Here is a 26,499-nt window from a genome sequence, read left to right as displayed (position 1 = left end):
GATGAACAGACATTGAAGTAAAGCCAACATCTTTTGTTAGTATTATTAATGATGAGAATTGCAGAGGTGATCAATTTTAAGATGCTTTAGGAGATGGCTTTCAAAGATAGCATGACCCAAACTAGATAAAGGATTTCTCTACTGCTGACTGTTCTAGCTTCCCTTGTAAGGTTCTAGATAAACTGTAGTGAATAAGCATGTAAGAGAAACATCCTATTAACAAAATTAAGAATAGTAAAGCCCTCTCCATTAAAAAGGAGCAGAGCGCTGAAAAAGCTATTACAATAATAAAACTCAGTAACAAAAATTAAATAGTCACTTGAATAAAGAAGCAATAGGGCATACACAAGTGGATGATGTTTTCAAATTGGCACCATCACTCTCTCACAAACTGAGATTTCCTTTATCATCTCATCTAGTAAATGGTTTGGAGAGTTCAAATCCTTAGGCATAAAACTCCTAAGTATGTCAGCATAAACAACAAAGCAACCCTCAACATATCTCTTAGTAAAATCCTATTCTATGTTTCTTACTCTTATTTTTTTTTCAGCTTGTGTAGCAGGGCTTATATCCAAGTAGATTAAAAAAAAAAAAAAAAAAAAAAATGTATCTTTTTTCCCTTACATTAGTGCTTGGTTTTTGTGTTCAGCTTCCCCCAGCAATTGTTCACAGACTGTCATCCAGTAAAATTAAAATAACTGTTCCCCCACGTCCTCCTTCTAGTCCATTCCCAGACCAATGCTTTCTCACATGTATGTAGTTGTCTTCTTATGTTTACAGGTATATGTACACTGGTGCACATGCTTTCCTGCATGCAGCGCTTATAATCTAATCCTTGGTGTTTCATGCTTGGAAATGGAAAGTTTTCTTCAAGATTCACTTGGAAATGGGTAGAGGATGTAATGTGCAAAGCAGCATGCTTCTGGCAGTTGAAAGGGTTGAAACTGGGAATTCCTTCCACTTGGCTCTGCAAACTTTTCTGTCTCTTCTGCTTCAGTCCCAGTTCTCCCAGGCTCAGAAGTCTGAGCAGTGTTTACTGTTCAGTGAAGTTTGGTTTGGAAAAGGAGGGAATCGCCAATATTTTCAGTGACTGCACAGAATTGTAGAACTATGAAGTGATGAGAAAGAGGCAGGCTAAGGGGTAGAAAGTAGTCCCTGATGGAACTGAGAAGGATAGCAAAGCAAAATATCTTTGTAGGAGGAAAGATGCAGAAAAGCAAGAGAGGAGCAGAGATAAGTAATATACGAAGTGATATACTTCTGTTCTCTAGGAAACAAAGAGTTAATTTTTCCCAGATGTGAAGTTCAGATTCAGCTGAAGAGCTCCTGAGACAACTGGGAGATCTAGAACCACTTCCACAAAAGAAAATTATTCCCAAGTATAACCTGCCCCATTACTTTCCCTTCTCTATATAGTGTAATTTTGATTTGATTGCCTGTGTTGCCGTGAGTTCCTCTGGAGACCCTTGTGCCTAGGTATGTAACTGCCCTGTGCTTCTATCTCAGTCTATGTTATTGATTCTAGAAAGCAAGCAGCCATCAGCCATTTCCTTTCAGAGGAGCCACTGGAGACTCGTACTTGATCATTTCACACAAATTCTGACTCTGACTGAACTGTTCTCCTTTCCCTGACAGCTTTTTTAAGAACCTGAAAGACTGTATGGCAAATAGTGGTAAGTAAGTAGTCAGCTGTTCATTCAGAGAAGGAAGCTGTTACATTTTTTGCATTGCAAACACACAAGAGAATGTTGTGCAGGCAGTGGCACAAGCAAACCCCTAATCTCTTCTATTCTGTACCCAAGGATAGTCCTGGCTGATGTGATTTAGAGACTGTAAAGGATAATGTGGAATCTTTGTTCATACCCTAAAATTCATCTGTATGAGTATTTGCCGTTCCTGCAGCAGTTGGGATGCAACTAGAAGTGCTTATAAGATACTGGTTTTCAGTTGCAGTGCAGTTGATGAGACTGAAGGCAGACCAGAGTGACATTCACATGTCACTGACATGTGAATTTCTAAGTTATTAGAAATGCAGTTTTTTGCCCACTTATTCTTGTTGCTATTTCCAAAGAAGTTATGATGGTCAACAGAATTTTGTCCTCCTAAGGTGAGCCACCATATCCTTGAAGGCCTGCCTGTCATTAGGTTGTATCTTTTGAAACTGCCTCATGTTCTGAGCACCCATCATCATATGGTCAGATTGCACCACTGTTCCTTTCCATCTCAACAACTTTGCTGACCTCCTGCTGAGGCCAAGCCCTCTGAAGAACCTGATCCAATATCAGAGCTAGCTCTGCTTTTGGGAACAGGGAATAAAACAGAGGACCTCCTGAGGTTCCTCCTGGCATCAACTCTTACATGTTTCTGTAGATTACAAATGAATTCTGTAACAGTTTTGGCTTGTTTACTGATTTAGTTTCCTCAGTCCTTCAATTCTTGAGCCATGGGTGGTCCTCAGATAATGTATTGTAGAAAGGGTGCTCTCATCTTAGGAAGGACTGAGAATGATATCAGTGTTTCCTAAATAAGCAACTTGGTAATAGGTATCATTTTTTGGATGGAGACTTTCATCAGTTATTTTATGTTTTCATCAGCTGAAAGATAGTATCATGGTGAAAACCACAGGATAGAATCCCAAACAGGCAAGAATGATCAAATGATCTGTTCAGCACCAAGAAACTACTTGCCATCAGTGATGACAATGTTGGGTCACTCCAAACACTTCATCACACAAATATTAATACTGTCTTTCACCCAGATTGTAGTGAAGTACGTTTCCTCCTACCTCTGGTCAGTTCCTTGATATATAAATACTGACCTTCAACTGTAGCCAGTGAGGGATTTTATCTTTTGCATTAGAATAAGAGCAAATGTCATAGCAGTAGAGATGTGCACTTTCTTCTGTAACAACTGAAGAAACCAAGCTTAAAGGCATGCTCAACAAACCCAGAATTCTTTAGCTGATATACAAACAAATAAACAAAACCACAACAAAACCTCCAAACACCAGCAACAAACCTCCCCCCCCAGAAAACAAATGCAACAATAAACAAACAAAAAGAAGGACTAAAAGAGTTGGGTTTTATACTTTCATTCATTTTTCTCAATCAGAAGTTTTACAAATAGATAATGGAAAATGCAATGAAAAATTGCTGAAATGGAAACCTGCAAGAGAAATTACCCAGTTGTTCCAATCTACCCACATCATCATTCACATGCTTGGATATAAAATTTCTGCAGCTAGGCAGAAAACACAAAATTTGATGATGATATTATTTGAAAAATAGCCGTATAAAAAGACATAAATTCTAAGTGACAGGAAATACTCTTTGGAATAAGAAAACAGTAGTTTTCAATTAGTGCTAAATGAGAAATTATGTCATCTGATATTAAATGGGTAAAAATGTCTGGATTAGTACAAAGTTATCTGACGTCTGGTGAAAAAAAAATAATTTACTGAATTGATATTAATCAGGCTCATTAGCTGTAGTATGGCAGCTGCCTTCTTGGCTAATAAAGAAGGGATTGAACAGGGATTTCCAGAGCCTAATCAGTGGGTGTGGATTCATTTAAAGTCCCTCATTGGGAGTGGTGTAACACATTCTGCACTTTTAACTGAGGGAAGACCTTTTTTTGTACATCAACAAAGGAAGTGGAGTTGTGGCTTTGAAACAGGGCATTGCTACCTGTAACAAACATCCTGTGAGCACTGAGCAGAGTCAGTAAACAAGATTTCAGTGCTTCTTAGGGCTTGGCTTAATGACAGCTGATAAAACTCTGCTTACCTAGTTCAGCTATTTCTGCTTTGACCTGAGTAGTTGAGTCTGGTATTAGAAATCAGGATTTATTCTTTTACTTAGCCTCCTCCACATCATCATTTCATTGTGTACAATTATTTATATCAGGAAAAACATTTCTATTAATTAAACTTTTCTAATGGGCTCTGCTTAGCCAGCTTCTGAGTGACTCGCATAACCCCAGATCTCACGTATGTGTTTTTGTTGATAGAGCAGTTTGTCGAAATGAATTTAAGTAGCCATCATGGCAAGTATTCTTGCAACCTCCAGTGCTTTGTTCTGTGTGTTACTCAGAAGTACATTGCTTGGTCATGGTATGAAGATGAAAAGTCACTTGAGTAACAGCCCATTTTAATATCTTTTTTTTTTGCATCTGTTTAAAGCTGACACATGCTTCCTCTGCTTTATCATTAGTTTTTTTAAACAGAATTTAAAGGAGGTTTAAATAGCAATTTACCTTGCTCTGTAAGTCTCACCCATGGCTGCCACTCCATGAATACTGCCACTACTTTGCCGGTAGAAATCATATGGCACTTATCCATATCAATTTTTGGCACACACAGATTGTTGCTCACTTAGCAGAGTAAACATCTGAGGAGAAATGTGGTCAATTCAGGGGTATTCAGGCAATAAAAATGACTGAGCATGTGTACAGTGGGAGAAGGGAGAAAAGTTATGATTTCTGCCACTCAGTCCACTATCCAGATGTACCTTCACATGGACTGAGCATAAGGACAGCACTCTGAGTGCAGGAAAGACAGCTAAAGCAGAGCCAGTAAACTTCAAAGTCCCATCAGCATTTTGTGTCAGGTGGCTGATCTAAATTTTCTCTGCCAGTGCAGTAACTGCCCCTGGAGAGACTGCTCCACTCTTTACCTGACTCAGGACATACGGAAATATGATGTCTGCTTACTGCAATAATACTTCAACAAATGCAGTTGTGAATCTTGGAACTAGAGCTGAACTTTTCATCACAACAACTAAACCTTAATTCTGCTTTTCTCATAAGTGAAAAAATGCTCGGGGCTGTTATTTTCTCCCATATGATAGAAAAATGCTGGCTATAAGAGTACACATAGGAAGGAGGTGGAAATGTTATTTAACAGACCTATTTGCCTTGGCATTTGCCTCGGCATTTGCCTCTTTGACATAAGAGAAGCTTAGAAACAAATACAGCATCTAATGGGAAGGTAAATAATCCTTTCCCCTTTGCAAAGGAATCCAAAGCATAGAAAAGTTAAAGTATTTGCCAAGGTCATCCAGAAAGTACAATCAGGAATTCAAGACAGATTTTCATTCTTGTATCTGCTTTAAATTCTTCTCACATTAAAATCTATGAATTTTAACCCCAAGACTATACAGTTTGATCTGAAAAGAGTCACGTAAGATTTCCTTGATAAAAGCTTAAGTATGCTTCTTGGTTAGGGGTTCATTAAAAGGGAATTTGGCTTATTCAAAAGTTTATCCAGACCTGGTCCCACAGTTGAACATATCTCAGCAGAGCTAAGATGGACTTGTAAACTTAGATGAAACAATGTAAAGCAATGAAAGAGCAACAAGCTGTCTGAAATGAGAGATTAATTTCAGCAAGCCTCTGTAAATTAAGCCAACCTAATTTCACATAGGTCTATGCCTCACTTTCCTACTGTGCCTGCCCTCCAGCTCTTCTTTCTTCCATGGTAACTAGGCCAACTGCCGACTAGGAAAATACCCTAGGGCCAGCTAAAAAAAAGTTTTCTCTTACTAATATCTTACAGCAAGCTTTCCCTGGTACATAAACTTAGCTTCAAATTCCCACATCTCTTTTTACAAAGCCAATATTTGGTGGCAATAAAGGAGTGAAACGGAAGGAAGATCGAAACCAGACCAGTATTTAAAAAAGAAAAGAAATCTAAAGATATTTCCTCCTCTGCTCTGCTCTCCTCTCCTCTCCTACCTTTGCAAAAGCTACCATTGCTGTATGGAGCAGGGAGTGGAAAATGAAGAGAGACCAAGGAAAGTCGAAAAACAATAAAACTAGAGAGGAAGAAAGAAAACAGGCCTAGAAAGAATGGGTATGAAGATAACAGAAACACTCTTCTTTACAATGTAAATGCTTGTTCTGCTACTGACAGCGATGAGCTGAGAAAAGCCATCTTTCATGGTCTCCTCCACTTTAATTACATGAAAACATGGTAGGTATCATCTTGTTTGAAGGAGACTGCAAAGTGACCTTATGCATAAGGAGTACTGTAGTCCGAAGAGAAGTCTCGCTCAGAAGAGTCTGAATCGTAAAAAGATAAAAACGTGTTATTTGGACTCTAGAGACTCCCCTCTTGAGAAGTCTGATTCTCTCTTCTGTTCCCTGAAAGCAAATGAGTTTCACTAGTTATTTTTGAAGTGTAAAGGACCATATGTCTTCATGATGCCACCTTATATGAGCTCTGGAGATTCTCTCAACGTTATTCAGTTGATAAAATCATACACAAGCACACAAGTACCAAGTTTCTGTGATCTGATCCATGCATCCTTTGTTGTGCAGCATGAGATGCCACATGGCACATTACCAGAAAAAGAAGACTCAGTGTCTTACAGAAAACAGACTACGTGAGATACAAGAGGTCTCCTGAAAACAGTGGTTTTTTATGTTGTAATTACTCTGAGATACCATCATTGCTGAAATACCTAAAGCAGTACCTGCTGAAGCCTCATTATACCTCCCTTTTCCTGTATAACTCTGGTAATTTGAAAAAAGTTTCCTTTGTTAGAAACTGGGAAAAGAGGATAAGCAGAGACACTGATTTAGGGCAGAGATGTCCACATGAAAGTGAAAATCCAGAAGAGACTGGCACATCAGGAAGTAATGTGGGATTAGGATCCTAGTTCTTGTACCTGTATTACCTGCTCTTAAAACATAATGGTTCTACAGATAGGTTCTTCCAGAGAGGTAGAAGTGATGCTGCCTTAAAAGAGGTGTTAAATCTGCATATACTTGGAATGTATCAAATCCCATTGTTCCTTCAATTGCCATCTGAGCCCCTTGTCTGTAAAAATCTGAGACTCTACTTGAAAGATAATAGCTTTGGCTGTAGACATTGTTAAACAAAGTGAATTCTTGAAACTGAGGTCAGAGGAGTGTTAAGAGGAAAATTAACAGCCCATCACAAGACATACTGTCTGCAGAGTAAATTCTTTTGAATTGCATAATATTTGCAAAACAAGGTCACTTTCTCATCCTATTCCTTCCCAAAACACTAAACCACTTCCTCACAAGGCCCAGAGTGAGTCATAAGAACAGTAATCTGAAAACTCTAGGATTACAAAGTACAGATCTGGCTCAGAATATATGAATGAAAGCTTGAACTGCTCCTAATATGAGTTGCCATAACGACCTTGTAGAAAGACAATTTTAATTTTCTCCTGAAACTAATTCTGTATTTGTATGTGAAAACAAACAAGCATAACAACAAAAAAACAAACAAGTGCATATCACAGAATCACAGAATCCCAAGGGTTGGAAGGGACCTCAGAAGATCATCTGGTCCAACCCCCCTGCAAGAGCAGGGTAACCTAGAGTACATCACACAGGAACTTGTCCAGACGGGCCTTGAATATCTCCAACATAGGAGACTCCACAACCCCCTGGGCAACCTGTTCCAGTGCTCTGTCATTCTCACAGTAAAGAAGTTTCTCCTGATGTTCACATGGAACCTCCTATGCTCCAGTTTACACCCATTGCCCCTTGTCCTATCACTAGACATCGCTGAAAAAAACCTAGCTCCATCATCCTGACACTCACCCTTTACATATTTGTAAACACTGATGAGGTCACCCCTCAGTCTCCTCTTCTCCGAGATAAAGAGACCCAGCTCCTTCAGCCTCTCCTCATAAGGGAGGTGTTCCACTCCCTTAATCATCTTTGTGGCTCTGCGCTGGACTCTTTCAAGCAATTCCCTGTCCTTCTTGAACTGAGGGGCCCAGAACTGGACACAGTATTGCAGATGTGGCCTCACCAAGGCAGAATAGAGGGGGAGGAGAACTCTCTTGACCTACTAACCACACCCTTTCTAATACACCCTAGGATGCCATTGGCCTTCTTGGCCACAAAGGCACATTACTGGCTCATGGTCATCCTCCTATCCACCAGCACCCCCAGGTCCCTTTCCCCTTCACTACTTTCCATCATGTCAACCCCCAACCTGTGCTGGTACATGGGGTTGTTCTTCCCCAGATGCAAGACTCTACACTTGCCCTTGTTGAATTTCATCAAGTTTCTCCCTGCCCAACTCTTCAGCCTATCCAGGTCTGGCTGAATGGCAGCACAGCCTTCTGGTGTGTCAGCTGCTCCTCCCAGTTTAGTGTCATCAGCAAAGTTGCTGAAGGTACACTCAGTTCCCTCATCCAGGTCGTTGATGAAAATATTAAACAGCACTCTGCCTTCTTCCTTTCAACCAGCTCTTGATCCACCCCACTACCTCATCATCAAGCCCACACTTCCTTAGCTTATCTATGAGGATGCTGTGGGAGACAGTATCAAATGCCTTACTGAAATCAAGAAAAACCACATCTACCTCTCTACCATCATCCATCCACCTAGTTACTTTCTCATAGAAGGCTATAAGTTTGGTCAGTCATGACTTCCCCTTGGTAAAACCATGTTGGCTGCTCTTAATGACCCCTTCATCCTTGGTATGTCTGGAGATGGTGTCAAGAATAAGTTGTTCCATCACCTTTCCAGAGATGGAGGTAAGGCTGAATAGTCTATAATTACTCAGGTCCTCCTTCTTGCCCTTCTTATAGACTGGCGTGACACTTGCCATCCTCCAATCCTCAGGTACCTCTCCTGTTTCCCACGACTTACCAAAGATGATGGAGAGTGGCCCAGCAATGACCTCTGCCAGCTCCCTCAGCACCCGCAGGTGCATTCCATCCGGACCCATCGATTTATAGATGTCCATATTGCTTAACTGATCCCTAAGCCAATCCTCATCTACCAAAACACACTCCTCCTTTATCCTGACTCCTTCAGGGGCTACAGGAATGTGGGGCCCCTGGGGAGAGTCTGCAGGAGTAAAGACAGAGGCAAAGAAGGCATTCAGCACCTCTGCCTTCTTTATATCCTTTGTCTCCAGGGCACCCACCTCGTTCAACAGTGGGTCTGTATTGCCTCTTGTGTTAGTTTTATTTGCTACGTATTTGAAGAAGCCCTTTCTATTGTCCTTAACCCGACTAGCAAGATTAAGTTCCAAGGAGGCCTTAGCTGTCCTAATTGCCTCCCTACATCCTCTAACAACTGTCCTATATTCCTCCCAAGTGGCCAGCCCCTCCTTCTACAATACATAGATTCTCTTTTTCCGCATGAGTTTGCCCAGCAATTCCTTGTTTAACCATGCCGGTCTCCTGGCTCCCTTACTTGATTTCCTACCCATTGGGACACTCTGATCCTGAGCTTGGAAGAAGTGGTCCTTAAATACTGACCAACTATCTTGAGCCCCTTTACCACCTAATACCCTTTCCCATGAAACTTCCCTTAGCAGTTGATTGAAGAGGCCAAAGTTTATATTTTAAAGTGAAATTAACCAAAGTGTTGCAGTGTATCTCAGGTCTAATTTTGCAGTTTTGTGTAAATCTGAATTGCCCGGTGCATGCAGAACCACACAGAATTATTTCTGTGTCATACTTTTTGTTTTGTAGTGTCACAAGGGGTTTTTTTTGTTCCAGCTGTAAAGCTAATGGGAAGCTACAGAAGCTATCCAAAACTATTTTGGTAGACATGAACTACCTAAACAATAGGCAGATGAGGAAAAACATTTTCAGTTTCTCCTCAATGAATTGCTGCTACAACTGTGGCGTAAATTGTGATATAGTACAAAGTTTAGCAACTCCATTGACTCTAGTGAACCTGGATTAATTTTGTGGTTTATTTATATGGTTTGAAAGTAGAGTAGCTTAGTCACCTCCTGTATCCAGTTAATTGCTGGCATATTTGGACATCATCCCATTAAAGCCATTGGGTCTGCTTATTTTAGCAGTGATTATCCTGTCTAATCCCATTCATTGCAAGCTTCCAATGCAAATACCCACTGGGAAGAATACAACAATTTCTGTTGTGCCTGGAATGAATGGCACATTTCAGTTCCCATGCCACGAATTTACTCTAAGCTATTATAAAGATAGGTGGTTGGTAGCTTTCAAGCTTGCTGATTCTGGTGTAAGACACTGCATGAAATTCTGACAACAATATAATATTGTTCTGAGGAGAAAAGCCACAATTTTGAAGCAAGCACAGACAAGGATACACCTTGGCATTTGAAGGAAACACTGGCAAAGATGGAACCAGACTTTTCAAAATTAATGCCAGACTTGAATGCTATGTTTCTTATTGAATGCAAAATAATACTGCCCCATAGATAATCTTCATGCAGATATTAGATGCAATACATTTGTTAAGCAGCTTTTTTATTTTAAATTCAGAATACTGCTTTTGGAGGGCAAAGTTAATCATTCTTTTTTTATTCTCTTTACTGAGACAATGGTACTTTTTTTCTATTAATAGTTGAGAACAGTTGGGCCTATAGTTGCAATCCTGAGCTTATGTCATTTGATATTAATGACAGTTTAGGATGAAGGCATTTCATTCCTGTATTTTTGGATTAACACTTTGTTAGAGTGGGGTCTTTGGTGGACTGTGAACCTTCACTCACAGATTTTGAAGTTATCCAAAGTCAGCGCTGTTGTATTTAGATGCCATTGGAAACAACCACTTGTGTTGGTGTTGTGCTACAGGTCGTTTTTGTGTTCATGATAGTTTGTTGATGAATTTGGTCCCCTGCTTCTTGCAGACTCCACCCAATGGAGCAGACTGGAAAGAGACCGACTTTGCTAACAGTTTTATTCTTCTTTTCTTTCTTACAAACTGAGCAGAAAGAGACTGACAATGACAGCACTTTTTACTAAATGATGCTTGTAGCACTTATGCTGATGTTAACATGTCCATTCAGCAAATTAGAGAAGCCATGTTATGACGCTGATCAATTCTTTCTCAGACTTTAGACCAGGTAGCATATATCTACTATCTGGTTGTTAGAGTGGTGCCTCTCCTATTAATTCTCAATACAGTTAATTTTCAAGGTAAATGCTTTTCTTCTCTGGACAAAACCAGTTTGATCTGGGGTTTATTTTCTTAATACATAAGTGTGCACTGTATTATGTATCAAATAGAATATTTTTCTGCTAGGCAACCTTAGCAGGGTTTGGCAACTTACTTGCATAGCGTAGCATAGCCTTTGTTTTCACTGATCTGCTGTTTTTGTGTGAGTCAGCAGGACACGCATTCCACAGCTAAGACATTCAGCAGGAGTAGGGGGAACTGAGTTGACTGAATCTACTGTTATTTTCTGGATGTAAATTGTATGGGTTTGTTCATAAAGATCTTTGAAAGAAAGTTAGCAAATACTGCCAACTAGTCCTTTGGCTCCTGTAGAAATGCTGTGTTTCTCACGCTTAACCAGCATATTTCATAATATAAAGTCTGCAACATTTTTTTTGTTGTTTAAGGGAGACCATTGTTTAGACATCTGTTCTAAATTAGTTTATAAAGAAAGACTCAGAAAAACAAAAGCAAATGTATCGCGTGTCCTTTTAAAACAAAATTTCACTTTAAGCAGAGGTATTTTCTCTTCAAGGGTAATGCTTTGAGAATTGAGTCTGTTAAAGCAGCTCTATTGTAGGAGAAGCAGCATGTGAAACTGACTGCAGTAACTGACTCTGTAAAGAGCCAAAAGTGGACAGGTGCTGCAAACTACCAAACAGCTGCTGCTCATGCATCCTGGGACTTACTTGGTTAGAAAGATTCAGAGAAAATATTGTACCGCACTTCACTCTCTCTGCTAAAGAAATGTAAATTCATTCTCTTCTTGTTCTAGAACAGAAGGAAAGAAAGGATAAGCAGACAAGGCAGAGTTCTGCCAGCCCTGTTGTACCTCTCCTGCTGGCTTTGTACTTGGTGAAGGAAAGGAGTGCGTTCTTGGTCCTTCCAGTCAAGTAGATGGCCTCGCACAGTGTTTCAGAAAAACTGTGGAAAATGCAGTCACTTGGGAGAACCACTGTGTCCCTTCCATCTTTGTTGTACATTAACTCTTCTGCCTAATTGACTTTGCTTACCATTTCCCCCTGCAGAATAGGTGTTCTGTGCTTCCCAGTTGTTTGTTTTTACGTCTGTTACCTTGTTGATTGTGATGCTCCAATAGGTCTACACAGAACGGTGCTGCATTTGTTTTCCTTTCTGATGTGTAGTACATATGTCACACCTTTCTAGAATTTGGGGCTAGTTTAAAAAGGGAGGTATTGTCCTGTATCTATTTGTTAAAAGAAGTTGACAGAGATAGCCTGTTTCTTTTGAGTAACAAAGGAACATGAGAAAAGAGCTACTTTAAGGCTTTCCAGCCAGGTTAATGAAATTAAATTTTGCTGTCCACCGAAGGCTGTCCACCAAGGCTGTGAAGTAGGCTAGGAGCAAAGATTACATTGCAACAAGCGCACATGTTTCTGTTCTCTGAAGCAATAGCTGCCATCCTACAGGCACATTCCTAGAAGTTTCAGCAAGTTCAATCCTCCATCCTAGGCACTGGCAAAGAGATCAGAAAAGCCACAGTCCTATTTGCCAGCTTGGCACTCTACTGCCTAAGAGTTTGGCTATGTCTAAAGAGGCCATGCCTGAGCAGATCAGCTAGCAAGTGAAAAAGTAAGGGGAGTTGTGGGTGTAGGGGATGAAGTATGACAGGTACCTTGTTAGTATGGGAATTGTTGTTAGGGGGTGAAGAACAACTGTGAACTTCAGCATTGGAGTTCACAGTATCTGTGCAGTACTTATTGTATGGGCATCTCCATCAAAGGGATTATTCCCATTGTCACTGGCAGGGAAATAAAAGCCTTGTCCAGTGTGGAGAGATTAAAAAAAAAAAAAAACAAATCTAAGAAAAGTTTTACTTGCACGTGAGTAACTAATAGCAGCAGTTGCCCACTCATCCTTATGGCTAGACGGAGGTATGAATTTTCAGCGACACATCTTGGTCATCTCTCTCATCCTTGTGTCTGTGGGTAACTTGCAGTAGGACCTAAGAAGCCACAAAGCCCAAATGCAGCCCCACTGGCAAACAACCCCTGTTACTTATTCTCCTGTTAAAGAATACAAACAGTAAAATGGTTTCTTCAAGGAGCTGAAAATGAAATTGGTCATATGCTTCAGGTGTGTGCCATAGCTCCATGGCACAGTAAAGCACAAGGGACAGTGTAGAAGTGTTGCAGGATGGCTAATTAAAATCAAAGACAGATGGCAACCTCAGACATGGAAACTGTGCAGTGGTAGTGTGTTTCTGTGCTGATCTTTAATATGAAGGGCTGTGGAGATTAATATTAAAACAATTATTGTTATAGCAAGCAGCAGTCTACTACTAATGTTCTTCTGTGACTCCTCCTGCCTCCTGCTTAGTAAAATAGAAAACAAGCACGAAGTATAGCAAGAAACCATATTGACTTGTTCAAGTTTACCAAAGATTGAACAATGGAGTAAGTACTTGTGCCCTCACCTTAAAACCCTAAGGCACCTCGTTTTCATTTGAATTCTCTGAACTGAAGGCATATTAAGCAAATAGTATACAGTGTGTGTTGGTAGGCACAGCTTTTGTCTAATAAATACCAGACATTGTTTGGAAATGCAGTAGCTACAGTCACCACTTTGACATCACACATAAATAGTCCCATCAAACTGTGTCTTGCTCTTTTATAGCAGGTGGGATTAAACCTACAATAAAATACTGGAGATTTCGCTGTTTCTTGGAGTTTTTGCTCCGATGCAGTTTAACAGGCTACCTGCAAGCTAATCTGTCCTGTCAGACCTGTCCTCTGGTCCACCCTGCTCCCCTTTCTGAAGGAGACAAGGAACAGATGTTCAAACAGTAGAGTTGTCTGAGCAGCCTCACTCTTTCACTTGACTGCCAAATCCAACTCAGAGAGCAGACTGTGTCTGCAGCGAGGCCTTTTGAGTATCAAATTCCCTCCCTCCCCGTGCCACAGAAGCATAATGAAGCCAGATCACCTGTTTTGGTATCAAGATCCATCTAATCTCGTTCCTTTCCTTCCTTCTTTTTTTCTCCCTCACTTTAAAAAAATAGATAAATAAAATTCATTTTTCTCCACAGCTGATGGTTTTAGCCCCGTTTCTCCTCAGAGACAGCAGCCAGCTCAGCCTGATTCAATCCCACTTTCCCTCTGGCCTCTAGCAAAAATCTTTCCACAGCACTTGTGTTTCTGTACCCAGGAAAACACACACACTTCTGCAACTGAGAGTGCCAGAAAAGGGGGCTGGAGTCACCTTGCAGCCATGGAGTGGGTGCATGCAGAAAGGAAGAGAATGAGGTGCTTGCAGAAGTTGGGGGCATCTTTCAGCGGGCCCCAGCACCTGACCTGGACCCTCAGACTGCTGCTAAGCAGTGTCAGCCTAGTTTGCTTCATTGCTAAATTTCAGGTCAGCATCCTTCTGTTTCCAGCCCTGTTGTGCTATTTTGCGAAAGTGACCTTGGGATGGTGTCTAAATTCCCCTGGTCTTGCTGAGAACGAGGGTGTTTGTCCCACATCAGAGAACCCTGAGAAGTGAGGAAGTCTCCCTCTTAGAAGCAAGATTCTCTGTCTAGGCCTGGCATAAAGCCAGGCATTTATATTGAGTTCTGTCTTACAGAATCCTGTGAAAATTCTCAGGGAAAAAAGCCATAAAACCCTTCAAATACTTCCTTACTGGCAGCCATGAGTTTTAAATCTTTCCAATTTTGTCTTCCTCTGTCACAGCGAGGCATCCTGTTCTAACTTGAAAATTTCATTAGTGTCTTGAGCATTTCTCCATCCTGTAACCTCAGAAGTTGCAGATTTTCCTATCTCCGCTGTGTTCGCTCAGTGGCAGGGTGAAGATGTGTGTGCCAGGAAACTGGGAAGACAGAATTACAGCAACGTATTTGTTCAGTTGTTGAATAAACATTTCAGCAAAGCCTACAATGAGTCATCACATTAAAAGCTGTCATTTGTATCCTCATAGGGACTGCTTTTATAAAATGAATGTGAAAGTCAGACCCGGTTAATCCAAATCATTTTTCAAATTAAGGTCCACCAGCTTTTAAAAGCTTACCTACCCCAGCGGGCCGCCAGAAGGAAGCTGTGCTGCCTGTACTGCAGTCACTAGATGCATTTTGAGTGGAAAGCCCCTCATGGGGCTGCTGGGGAAGCACATGCACTGTCAAAAGCTGCCACGTGGGTTCAGACTGTGGAGTGTGTGCTGGGCTGCAGCTGGCATGGAAATGGATTTTACCAGTGAGATCGTAACTGCCTCAACTTTCCCTGTGGATTGGGCTCATGAGAGAAGCACATGAGAGAGGATTCAGACTCTATATGTCCTCAGTCCTTTTGTGCAAATTATGCATGAGCTATCTGAATCTAGCCCATAATCCTTTCTCAGGTTGAAAAGAAATCTTTATATTGTATATGTACATAAGCTTATTTTCTGTGAGCACTCAGCCATAAGAATGATCAAAAAATATATCTTCTAAGTAAATCTGCCTTATGTAGGGAGTAGCTCTGTTTAAAATAGAAAACCATTTTTGTTTTACTATTTTGCTTCCTGTATGTGAAATCCTAAGCCTTTCATTTTAGGAAAATAAAAAGTTGGTTTAATGTTCTGTATATCTGAAAGGATTAAAGGGACATGAAAAGGGTTTTCTGGATTCTAAATATGTACCGTTAAAAATGGTGGAAGTGAATGCTCAGGAGATGATTCCGATGCAAGCCTAAGTGCAGACAGAAGATTCTGCACCAGCATAACCTGGCCAGTTCAAAATAGGTATCACAGTGGTGTCGTCTTTTCTTAGGTTCACATGTCTTTGCAGGGAAGAAGTGAATAAGTTCATTCTGCCTGTGCTCCAAGAGAAATGCAAACTGTTTAGCTGGACTGAGACTGAGCTGTGCTCTGCTTGGTAGACTAAAATTCCTGCCCATGTGACGGTCTAGACTGTGTCAGTAATGCTCTTGTTTAAAAAATAATCACCAAGCCTGTTCCTGACTTGCTGATGAAGTGCACAGAGTATGTTTTCGTTCTAAGTCACCTTGTTTGCCTACAGCTGACTTAAAAGGCCACTGCAGAATGTGATTCAGTACCCTAAACATAGGCTATTCTAGACAGCATAGGGCATCTGAGACATCTGGATGGGAGCATCACACAGGAGATACTGCCTCTAGTGGACCAATGCCCTTCCAAGGCAAAGGCCAAATAGGATTTCCTGGGGTATCTAAAATGGCATAGGACATCTACATTTAAGCAAGTTAATCCCATCCTGTGGGATCTTGGACTTAGTCTGCTTGAAATCTGGAAGGATTAGTCTATCCACCTCCATACACGCATGTTCCCTCAGCCTTCTTCAGTTTGGGGAAGGTTGAGGATAAGAATACAACTGTCTCCATATGGTGAGGTTTGCCTTCCACCAGGCACTGCAATGACAATTTCTATTTCTTTCAGATCCAAAAAGTAATTATTTGTTTTTACTAGCCTACAGGAAAAAAGATGTCATTTTTGTCAGTCTCCTCCAGAGAGTGGTGATGATAAATTCTCATATCTCTTCCCTTTCATGTCTGGGCATTTCTGATAGAAACACCACACATTCTTTTAAGATTTTCAGTACTTATAAACCCTTAGATGTTCAGAGATTCTGTGTTACTGGAGAGGCTTTTCAGAAGCTGGTAGGTAATATTATTCTTCATTGAATTATGTAGGAAAAGAGGACCTAGAAGGAACATTGCCTTATAAAAGATGTCAAGAATCCCTCATCACCAGAAGATGCATGGACTGCTGTAGCAATACTGTAGTGCCTCATGTATGATTTGAAGGAGTTGAAGTGTTTATAGGAATTATTATTTTAAACCTTTAAATATCAGTGCTTGATATATATCTTGTTCTTGCTTTTTTACATGACATATTCATATATGATGTGCCTTTAAAGTCAACAGCTTCTCTGATTTCCTGTGAAAACTAGCATTATTTGTTAGGTCTGAATAACCTCTTCAGGTTATGCATTAAAATTTAGACATGTACAAGGAATTTAAGGTTTGAGACATACTTAAGGATGAAGTTGTGGGGAAGAAAGTTTGGACAGAAGCAAAGAGCAGCTCATCAGTCCTTCAGGCAAAAGAAAATCCGGGGCAATGGGCAGGATGTTAGTAGCACTACAAAGCTGGTGATTACATCTACACTGATAAAAATAAATCAAATGTGTACTAAACCTCTGGCCCACATATGGAAAAGATTTCCCAGTGATCAGTTCAATTAACTAAAAAAACCTCCATAAGCTCAACAGTTTTCCTGGCCTAAATGAGTGTGTAATTAGAGAAAACTGAAAAAAAAAAAAAGGAAAAGTATCTTTCCGACTTTTTCTTTCCGACTTTTATGTTAGTAATAACTCCAGTTCCAAAGCTTTTATAAACTGCAGTAGAACTGAGCTGAGCTTTTGCTTTAGACCAACACTTACCAGTAAAGAAAGGAATAAAGTGGGCTCATTTCACTCTTTTTAGAACTATAGTCAATTTCAGAAATGTCTCCTCAATTTAAAATAGAGAAAGTTTCTAGAATGATGATGTCTGAATCTAAAATAGTCTTTAAATGCACCTCCTAGATGAAAGATATGCTTAGCTATATAAGTGCACTGGCAGGAGCTGGGGGGGGGGGGGGGGGGAAGGAATAATAGATTTGGGGATATATATTTAGGGCTGGACTTCAAGAAATACAAGTTATTTTCATTTTGTAAAATTTTCTAGCAGAAATAAGAAGCAATACAGGCACAGAACTATGTTTGACAATGCATAGAATTGGTGGGTTCCTATTGATTCAACACACTCAGAATCTCATTAGTTATCAAATGGGATTTGAGTACTGACAGCAAATACACAACATTTTGTTTTCATTCTCTGCTGCCCAGAGTCACCAAATGCAGATTAGTCTGGAGTCCATTTATTGTTTCTGCTAGAGGTGGTGGAAAATAAAAATCAGTTTAAGATACACAAATGTTTTTTCCCCTCCCTCCTTCAGGCTGTTGAAGAATGCACAGAATGAAGTTCATTTCAAAATCTGGTATCAGAAAGTACTGGCTGCTCTCCAGTTCTGTGCTGGAAAAACCCTGAACAATGAGTTTTCTAAGGAGGAGAAACTTACCGGAATTCTGGAAGACATTGCCAAAAAAGTAAAAGCTGCCAGTGATGCAAAAAGAAAGGTTTGTTAAAAATACCTTCTCTACCATCTAAGTTATTTTTTCTGAGGTAACATCTCTTACCTATAGCGCCCTTTACATAAATAAACCCAAGATTTGACTGAACTTTGTAAAATTTTGTGCTGGGCTGAAAACAAGTAAAACATTTGTATTTAATGGGACAATTCTCATAACTATTACTTTGAGGTCAGTAGATCTGTTAAGCCATTTAAATTCCTTCTTTGGTTGTTCCTCAACCAGACTTGGAAGTGGTCAGAAATAACAGCAACAAAACCAATTAGCATTTTACAGCAAGGAATGCTCACATTCAGCACCTCATCTCAAAATATTTGACTCCTGTAGAGCTGCTGTGCTTCTTGAAAACCTTGCTGAGTTGTCCTTGACAGTCTGAACATCCTCATTTCTTAGTAAAGCCAACCAGAGTGGGCTGTACTTAATATCTTAAATACAGCATTCAGCAATTAATACTGCACACATATCTGCAGAAATGCATTGGTAGCAGCAGGCTTGTAGTCCTCTTCTCCAGCAGGCTTGTAGTCCTCTTCTCTTTTAATTTTCCAAGACAGCTGTTGTTACTTACCTGATGTTTAAAACTGCTGCTTGCTGGGAGCTCAGCAAGACAGACCAGAAAGCCAAATAAAAATATACCTGCCACTGCTGGTTATCGTGACAGTTACCATAATTTCTTTTTTGCCTTATTAAGGATTCAAAGATTTTCAAAGGATTTTTCAGAAAACTCTCAATATTGCTACTGAGAGCAGCAAAGCAAACATGGGAGTATATAGAGGAAAAGGTATGCAAAGGAAAAAAATCTGTGCAAAGAAAGAGTGATACATTATATACTATTTATGCATAATTGGGATTTTAGAGATTAATCTCAAAGCTGCAGTTACACTGATACCAAGAAATTCCTAAACCTTGCAGTTAACGCACCTACAGTTAGGTGAGGGAGATCACAATGTTGAGGCAGCAAGCAACAAATTGTGAAGTTGTCCATCAAGGCAAAAACAATATGAGATACAGCAAAGCAGGTGCAAGGCTAATCAGCCTCTAATGAATGGTGTTGAATCTGAATCGACATGACAGCGTGAACTGGTAGTGTACCTAGTCGGAAAAAAACATGAACGTGAAGTAAAATCACAGTTCTTATTTTTAATAGCTGCACCTCAGCATGACCTCATTAGCTGTTATAAGCTTGCATGGATGCTGCTAGCTCCAGAAATTGTACTGCTGGTTTAAAATACAGAAAGACAGTCAAGGGTTTAAAAGCTGCTGCTATGTTCTTTCATGTTGCCATAACGATTCACATGTTGCAGGAGGTGTTAAAGGTGGAACTCAACAGACTTCAGCGGTTCTTCCAGGAGGTAAAGGTTTGTCGGCTTCCCCTGAATCCCGCGCTTGTTGTCCAAGGCATAAAGGCAGATGTAAGTCTAGCTCATGCAATGAATTATGGTTTTAATTGGGTCTTTTTATTTGGGTTTTTTTAGTATAAAAGGGGAGAGGGATTGAATGGTTGCATTGACTAGGAAATACTGGTATAAAGGATGGGTCATCTGGGAAACTGACACTAGCCTAATCCGCTTTAAACTGGAGGCCTTTGTTTGAGGGAGAGGTGAAGTGGGTGTTGCAAACACGTGTCACCTTACACAGCAGTGGCAGCAGAGATTTCAAACTCTGAGCAGCCTGCTCCCAGCTAAGCTACCCTGTGGTGGTGTCAGGATTGGCAAGGTTACTGTCCTGCCCAGGCAGCTTTTGGTGGCAGGTTTTTTTGTCATCTATGACTCCCTTGTCAGGTATGAGAGCAGCTAAAGGTCTAAAGATAGCTCCTTTTTTGCTGAGGCAAGACTAGGCAAAGGACTGAGAATAGCTAAAATATTAAATATTCACAATAACTTACCTGTGTCTGTGACCTTTGTTGAAAATGACTGAAGAAAAAAGGAAAAAACAGTGTTCTTCGGTGTTACTTATTTTGACCACAGTACTAAGGCTCAGTTATTCACTGTTTAGAAATATTTTCATAAACAATACTATGCCAGGAATAAGGTGTTCCATCTCTGGAGAAAGCAAAGGTATCCAGCAGCAAGAGAAAACAAATCTGAACACCCATATATATTACCAGTTTCAGCTGCCTAATTACAGCAATTTGTGCTCTATTTTTGTTCTCTGGCTCATTATCCACAGTGGACCTGATTCTAAGAGGTGCTGATCCCTTCAGTTGCCTTTGACCCATGATTCTCCCAGTAATTGCTATTCAGCCTTGATCTGTTTCAGAACAGAGGTCTTCCAGCACCCTGCAGACCTGGGCCAATTATGTATGGTATAAGTGAGAAGAATTTGAAGCCTGCTGCTTCTCACTGCTTTCAGGCCTTTTTGGAAATAATGGCTAATGGGAAGGTATTTCACCATATAGTCATGCTATTTATACTGAACCAGCTTGGCTGGACAGATACAAAATGTTTAAATAAAAGTATCTGAAGAGAAATACTTTGGGGGTTTTTTTTTTTTTGGTTTTCTTATATCATTATAGGCCATTATCTTGCTATAAATACATGCAGCTTCTTGATTGAACCATATGTCAGTATAATCATGCAAATTAGAATTTTTAAGTGCTTATAATTACCTAAATTTAATTCATTTTGGTGTCATCTATTGATTTTACTAGTTGCAAGTACTGCTCCCAGCTCTATTGGTAATGCATTATCTCACAGTAACGTTTTGAGCACTTAATGAGACATTTCAATTGGCAAAATTCCATAGGGGACTAGGATTTCATCGTCAATGATAGCTGTTGCATGTTGCAGAGATATGATGTGGCTAAGACAATATTTGCATGCTTGTACCATGTTTTGAGGTGTTTGGATGAAAAGCAAGAAGCAGCTGTGTCTAGTACTGGTTTTGTTCAAATTAGCCTCCATTGCACTCCACCCAGTAAGGACAGCACTGGCTCCTGTGGGGAACTCATTATTTCTAGAAACCAGGCCATTAATTTACCCTTGTCTTTGGTTGTTTTTTTGGTGGGTTCCCCCCTCCTTTTTTTTAATGATGATAATACCACTCTAACACAGGATTTGCAGTGCTGGGCTCATTAATCTGTTTTGAAGCCCTTTGAGGTCTTCAGGTGGAAGGAGCTGTAGGGCATGAGAAGTCAGAGTTTATGTGTAATTAAGATAAATTCCACATAAAATAGATGAGGATTTTTCAGAATTTCCTGTATCCTCAGCCAGAGTGAGGTCACCAACGAAATTAGCAGGTTATTTGCTTCCATAAAGGTTGCATGACTGGGGCTTTGGTTTTTTTTTCCCCCCCAGAAAATAATAGGACCAAAGGCTTTTCAATGCTTTACAGATTCTCGTTAGATCAGTCTTCTGTGCTTCATTCACTTAGTCCCAGCCAAAGTTTGTTGTTAATAGGCCTGTGTAAAAATGAAAAACAATTAGTACAGAAAAAAATTACCCATTCCTATTGAGTGAAATAGTCTGGGAAAAAGAATTTCTCATTTTCCTGATCCAATTAAACAGTCAATAATGTAAAAGTAGTATTTAAAGATGGTAGTTTTTTTTGAGTAACGGTATTATCCTGATGGTTTGTATATATGACGCTGTTGTTCTTCTCTCTCATCTTTTTTTCCCTGAAGTCATGTTCATATTTTACGTCCAATGCTTTTCCATTAAAAATCTCCTTTGTCAATGCAAATGCTCCAAGTGAAAACATCAATATTATTTTTAAGGTAAGTTATTCCTCTAATCTGCAGTTCCTTTTGTATGGAAAATGTTGAAGTTCACCTAATTTATATTTTAAACCTTGAGCCTGAGATGGTTTGATTTGGCTCTGTTGTTTGCTTTTCCCAATTATTTCTGACATATAACTTATAATGGAATACATTAAGGGAATGCACTGAAGTATCAAATTTTTTGATCAGCAGAGAATCAACTCCCTGCAATTTTTCTTTTTCTTAGTGGAGACAACCAGGCTAAAACAATCTTATATTTTAAACCTAGTTTATTTACCACAATGAAGTCAGAGGGCAAATCTCAGAGAAGAGAGCTCTGAATAACTGAATCCATTAGCCTTCTCCATATAGCTCTAAAAAATAAAAATACTGGAGTATTAGAGGGTGCATTTGCTACACAGAACTATATTTGCTCCTATCATCCAACATGGGTGAATTGGCCAAGGAAGACGAAGGTGGAGGGGACAGCAGGGTAGCTCTGGTGTCTCCTTGGAGTTACTTGGAAGAACTGACCTCTGGAAAATAAACTCTGGTTTATTCTCCAATTGTCACCTAAAAACAACTTCAGAGATCAGGACAGTGCTGTGTCCATCCACAGAAGACAGTACATGCAATTTAAAGTTACTTCTCTTTCAAAAGAGCAAAGATCTTACATAGCAGTGGATATTGTTTTTAAAGGAGAATACTGAAGTTTGTAAAATAGCTGATGAGTATGGTCGGTGTTGCGAAAGACATTATTCCTAGATCTTTTGCAGTATAATTTTTCGAACCAGAAGTCTGTTAATGGAGCTATCAATGTTACGTTTTCCTGAATATTCAGAGATCTGGTTCTTGTACTATTTAATCTGAGAATCAATGTTAATTAGATAGGTTCCTACTTACCTAAGTAAATGCCTGCTTAGGGGGTATTTAAACATTTGTGCTGGTTCTGCCTAGACTGTATCTTCCCTGCCCAGTAACATTCAACAAACTAACAACCATCCGGTTACAGTTTTAGCATTATTACAGCTGACATCACCATCTCCTGTCAGCAAACCATTGTGTTAATATATCTTGTACTATAGTTTCATTGCTTAGTCATTATGGATAATGTGTATGGAAAATGATAAGCATTGATATCATGCTACATTATCTACTGACTTCATATGTGAGAGGAGAGAAGGTAAGTGGAGAGAATAAGATTTTTCACAGGCTTAGGTACTATGAAGGGTTAATTGGAGTCAAGATTATTTTTAAATAAAAGAAAAATATATTTGGATTTTTTCTTTTTAAAATTAGTTTACGTGTTCTCAAGTACTCATTTCATGGCAGTGAATGTCTGTAGATTGGAATGCTTGTATAAAAAGGATGTAATAAAAGAATAAACCACTTAAAAATACCAGTAAAAGTTACTTGTATTTAGATGGGGTGGGAAAGGGGAAACAAAAAAAAAAAACCACAGGGCTTATTTTTTCACAGGCCATTTACTCAACCATGGTTGAAAATAATCTCATCATTACTTCTTGTGGCTATAATTAAAGCCCCATTTCACTAAGATTATTGTTTGACTGACTTCATGGGCAGAGCAGTCAACACCACATCACTGTTTGAAACTGAATATGAATCATGTAATGGATAAAATACAAATTCATGATAAAATTCCCCTTCAGCCTGCTGCAAATGCCAAGTTGTGAAGCTTAACATTAGCCAAACACTGTCATTTATGAGAAGGGATCTAGCATTAGGTAGACTTCAGAATGTAACTAAATTAGGATCCTACCTCCGGATTAAACTTTCAAACTCCCATAATTACATAGGAATAATAAGCAGCAGGGCTGCAGTGAATCAGGGATCATTTGTAACCATCTCAGTGGCTGTCAAAACTGTTTCTGCTTATGTGCGCCATCTCCTCTGTCCTCTTCCGACATGGAAAGATAAGTAGCAATTTTGAAGAAAAAGGAGACCGATTTACTGCAAAATGAATGTAGCTATTTTGGTGGGGGAGAAAGTCCAAATGAAATAGGAAGTTATTTCTATCTGGTATTGGAGGAGAAACCTGGATTTCCTGTGCAATTTTCACAGATAGGCGATGATCTACGTCAAGATATGCTGGTTCTGCAAATTATTCGAGTAATGGACAGCATTTGGCTCCAAGAGGGACTGGATATGCAAATGATCATTTATAGGTGTTTATCTACAGGAAAAGACCAAGGTCAGTTTTAGATTATAAGTGTTACCTGTATTACATTATTCATATTTCATGTAAACAACAGTATTCAAAAATCCTCCCTGTAGCTTTTATTTTCATGGATGTCTCATTTGTCTTCCTCTTTTAAAAAAAAAACCAATGCTCAGAATTTCAGTTACTCCAGCCCTGAATTTTAATGCTCATTTTATTTATTCATTCTGCCTCTCCAGAAGAAGTGCAACCAAACTCATTGAATTTTGTAGCAGCTTAGGCTAGAATTTTCCAAAAGCCTTAACACCATCAGCTTGCACCAGATTCTTAAAAGTAACTTCACACATCAAGAAGAGAACTTTGGAGAATATTTGCTATAGCTGCTGAAGTTTTAACCCGGTGTGACCCTGCATAGGTGCTTAAATGAACCTGTAGCATGTGGCTACAGAAGGTAGCTCTAGATAAATGATGACAGCTTCACAGTGTTGATTTAGAAACATTATTATTGCAATTTATGCTGCTAAGGGCAGGTCTGACTTATCTGAAAGCTTTTTTTTTTCTCTCTTTTGTGGTTGTTACAGCAGAACTGTAGCTGGGACACCAATTGCTTGCTAAAGAAATTTACTGACAGCCATGAGCTTACTATTTTTTACTGACTCTCCAGTCTTTTACAGAGAATAATCATAGAACAATCCTTGCACAAATAGAAGACTGATGTATCCAGATTACCTGCTGTACAAAACTATTAAAATTAAAAATTAAAAGGAATCATTGCTTTCTGAGCTACAAAGAGAAAATGAGAGAGGATGAATGATCTGAAGGAACTAGGAGAAAGTTTAGATGAGTTCACATGATGGGTGTTAAGGTGACCTGAAAGACTCGTTCTTTCTTTGTAGAGATGGGGATCAAAGCTTAAAGGCTTCTGCTTCAAATGCGCATAATACAAGAACAGTGTTTCCAATTGTATTATAGTCTCTGCTAAATACTAGCACTTAATTTGATGTTTGCCAAGAAAGATGCAGGGGTCATCTGCAGGTATTCTCTGCCTGACAGTCTCTTCCTTTCAGGACCATAGCAGCAGAAAACCTCTTGGTGTCCAACAGATTTTCCACACAGTGTCTTTCTTATGAGCTATAAAAGTGCTAATATAATTGATTTACACTTAATGATTAGGGATAAAAGGACCAAGGGACTTCCCTGTGGTCATACAGTATATGTGCTTAAGTAAACTTGTGTACCCAGGTCTTCCCAGGCTAATCTCTTGCTCTGTGGGCTAGCTTTTGCATACAAGGAAGTGGGAGATGATAATTTCATAGACATGGGAACAATTAAATTACTTTTCACAGAAATGCATCAGGGGACCACACATGGGGACAGGGACAGAAGGCAGCAAACAGGGTCTCAGTTCCAAAAGAGGGATTAAGTGCATGAAATAGAGACAGAGAGGACTCAAGTGAAGCATTACAAAATGCTTGGCTTCTCTGTACTTCAAAGTCCCAGTTTATGTCATATTGGATCAGACTTATTTCTGCATTATCTAGTATCCTTTCTCCCAGCTGTGATTAGCATCACATACTGAAGAAAAAGATATGTAGCATTCTAGACAGTAAACAAATACAACATATTTCACAGTAAATAGCTAATCCTATTTTTTACAGATTTTTGTTAATTTTGTACATATTTTACCCACTTTGAATCTCATTAAATTGTTGTCCTTATTTGTACCTTGAGGCAGTTATGTCCACAATATTTTTATTGGTTTGGGTTTTTTTTATTTCTGATTCACAGAACTGCCATTTTTTACTGTCCTTTGTGTTTTGTTTCCAAGGAGAAAGAGAAAACCAATTCTGATCTATATTTTCTATTGCATTAATTATTTTTTCAGCTTTTTTGCATGTATTTTTTTTTGCATGGAATGATCCAACAATAGGCAATATGTATTGATGTTCTTATCTTTTTAAAATTAAAGGTTTTTCATGCAAACTCTTTTCTATCTGATTAGGGTTGGTACAGATGGTGCCAGATGCTACCACACTAGCGAAGATCCACAGGGAGTCTGGACTGATAGGACCATTGAAAGAAAACACAATTAAAAAATGGTTCCGCCATCACCATCCTCTGGAATCAAGTTACCAAGAGGTAACATCAAAATGAAGCTTATTATACATTCCATGTTTTACCATGGGGAAAAAAGAAACCCAAATGCCAGTAAGAAGCAAAAACAAATGACTCAGACACAAGACAAACAAGTCACATGCATAGAAGTCAGGGAGTTGACTTGAATGCCACTCTCTTTCTAAGGAGGTGCTGCTCTGGATCAGGTGTACTGCAATACATTTTCCATAAAAATGTGTCATAGAGATTTTTGAAATTTAGTAGTAAAGCGAAGAGAAGTAGAAATTAAGTATGGAACTCTAAGCATTTATTTTTTAGGTCAGCTCTCTAAATACTTTATATAAACCATGCAAAGTCTCAGTGGATTTCCTGTAGTTGGAAAAGCCCATGTCAGTAGACACAGTTTTAGAGAGCTGTTTTATC

General features: G+C 39.4%; 1 protein-coding gene across 3 annotated transcripts in view; it reads left to right on the top strand.

The window, feature by feature from the left end:
- The window catches only part of PIK3C2G (phosphatidylinositol-4-phosphate 3-kinase catalytic subunit type 2 gamma), a 210,475-nt gene that overhangs the window by 106,739 nt on the left and 77,237 nt on the right, over positions 1-26,499 (top strand). For all 3 annotated transcript variants that reach the window (XM_061363896.1, XM_061363895.1, XM_061363897.1), the window contains exons 19-23: positions 17,896-18,076; positions 19,390-19,497; positions 21,708-21,800; positions 23,865-23,994; positions 25,964-26,100. In XM_061363896.1, coding sequence (XP_061219880.1) covers positions 17,896-18,076; positions 19,390-19,497; positions 21,708-21,800; positions 23,865-23,994; positions 25,964-26,100 — 649 coding nt within the window. The remainder of the gene's footprint in view (positions 1-17,895; positions 18,077-19,389; positions 19,498-21,707; positions 21,801-23,864; positions 23,995-25,963; positions 26,101-26,499) is intronic.

Source organism: Neopsephotus bourkii, unplaced genomic scaffold (genome assembly GCF_033783945.1).
Source record: "Neopsephotus bourkii isolate Nb327-2 ecotype Australia unplaced genomic scaffold, CSIRO-AGI_Nbou_v1 NB_1183, whole genome shotgun sequence".
In the NCBI taxonomy this organism is placed as follows: Eukaryota; Metazoa; Chordata; class Aves; order Psittaciformes; family Psittacidae; genus Neopsephotus; species Neopsephotus bourkii.
Note: the sequence above shows the minus strand (reverse complement) of the source record. Positions and strands in the feature narration are given on the sequence as shown.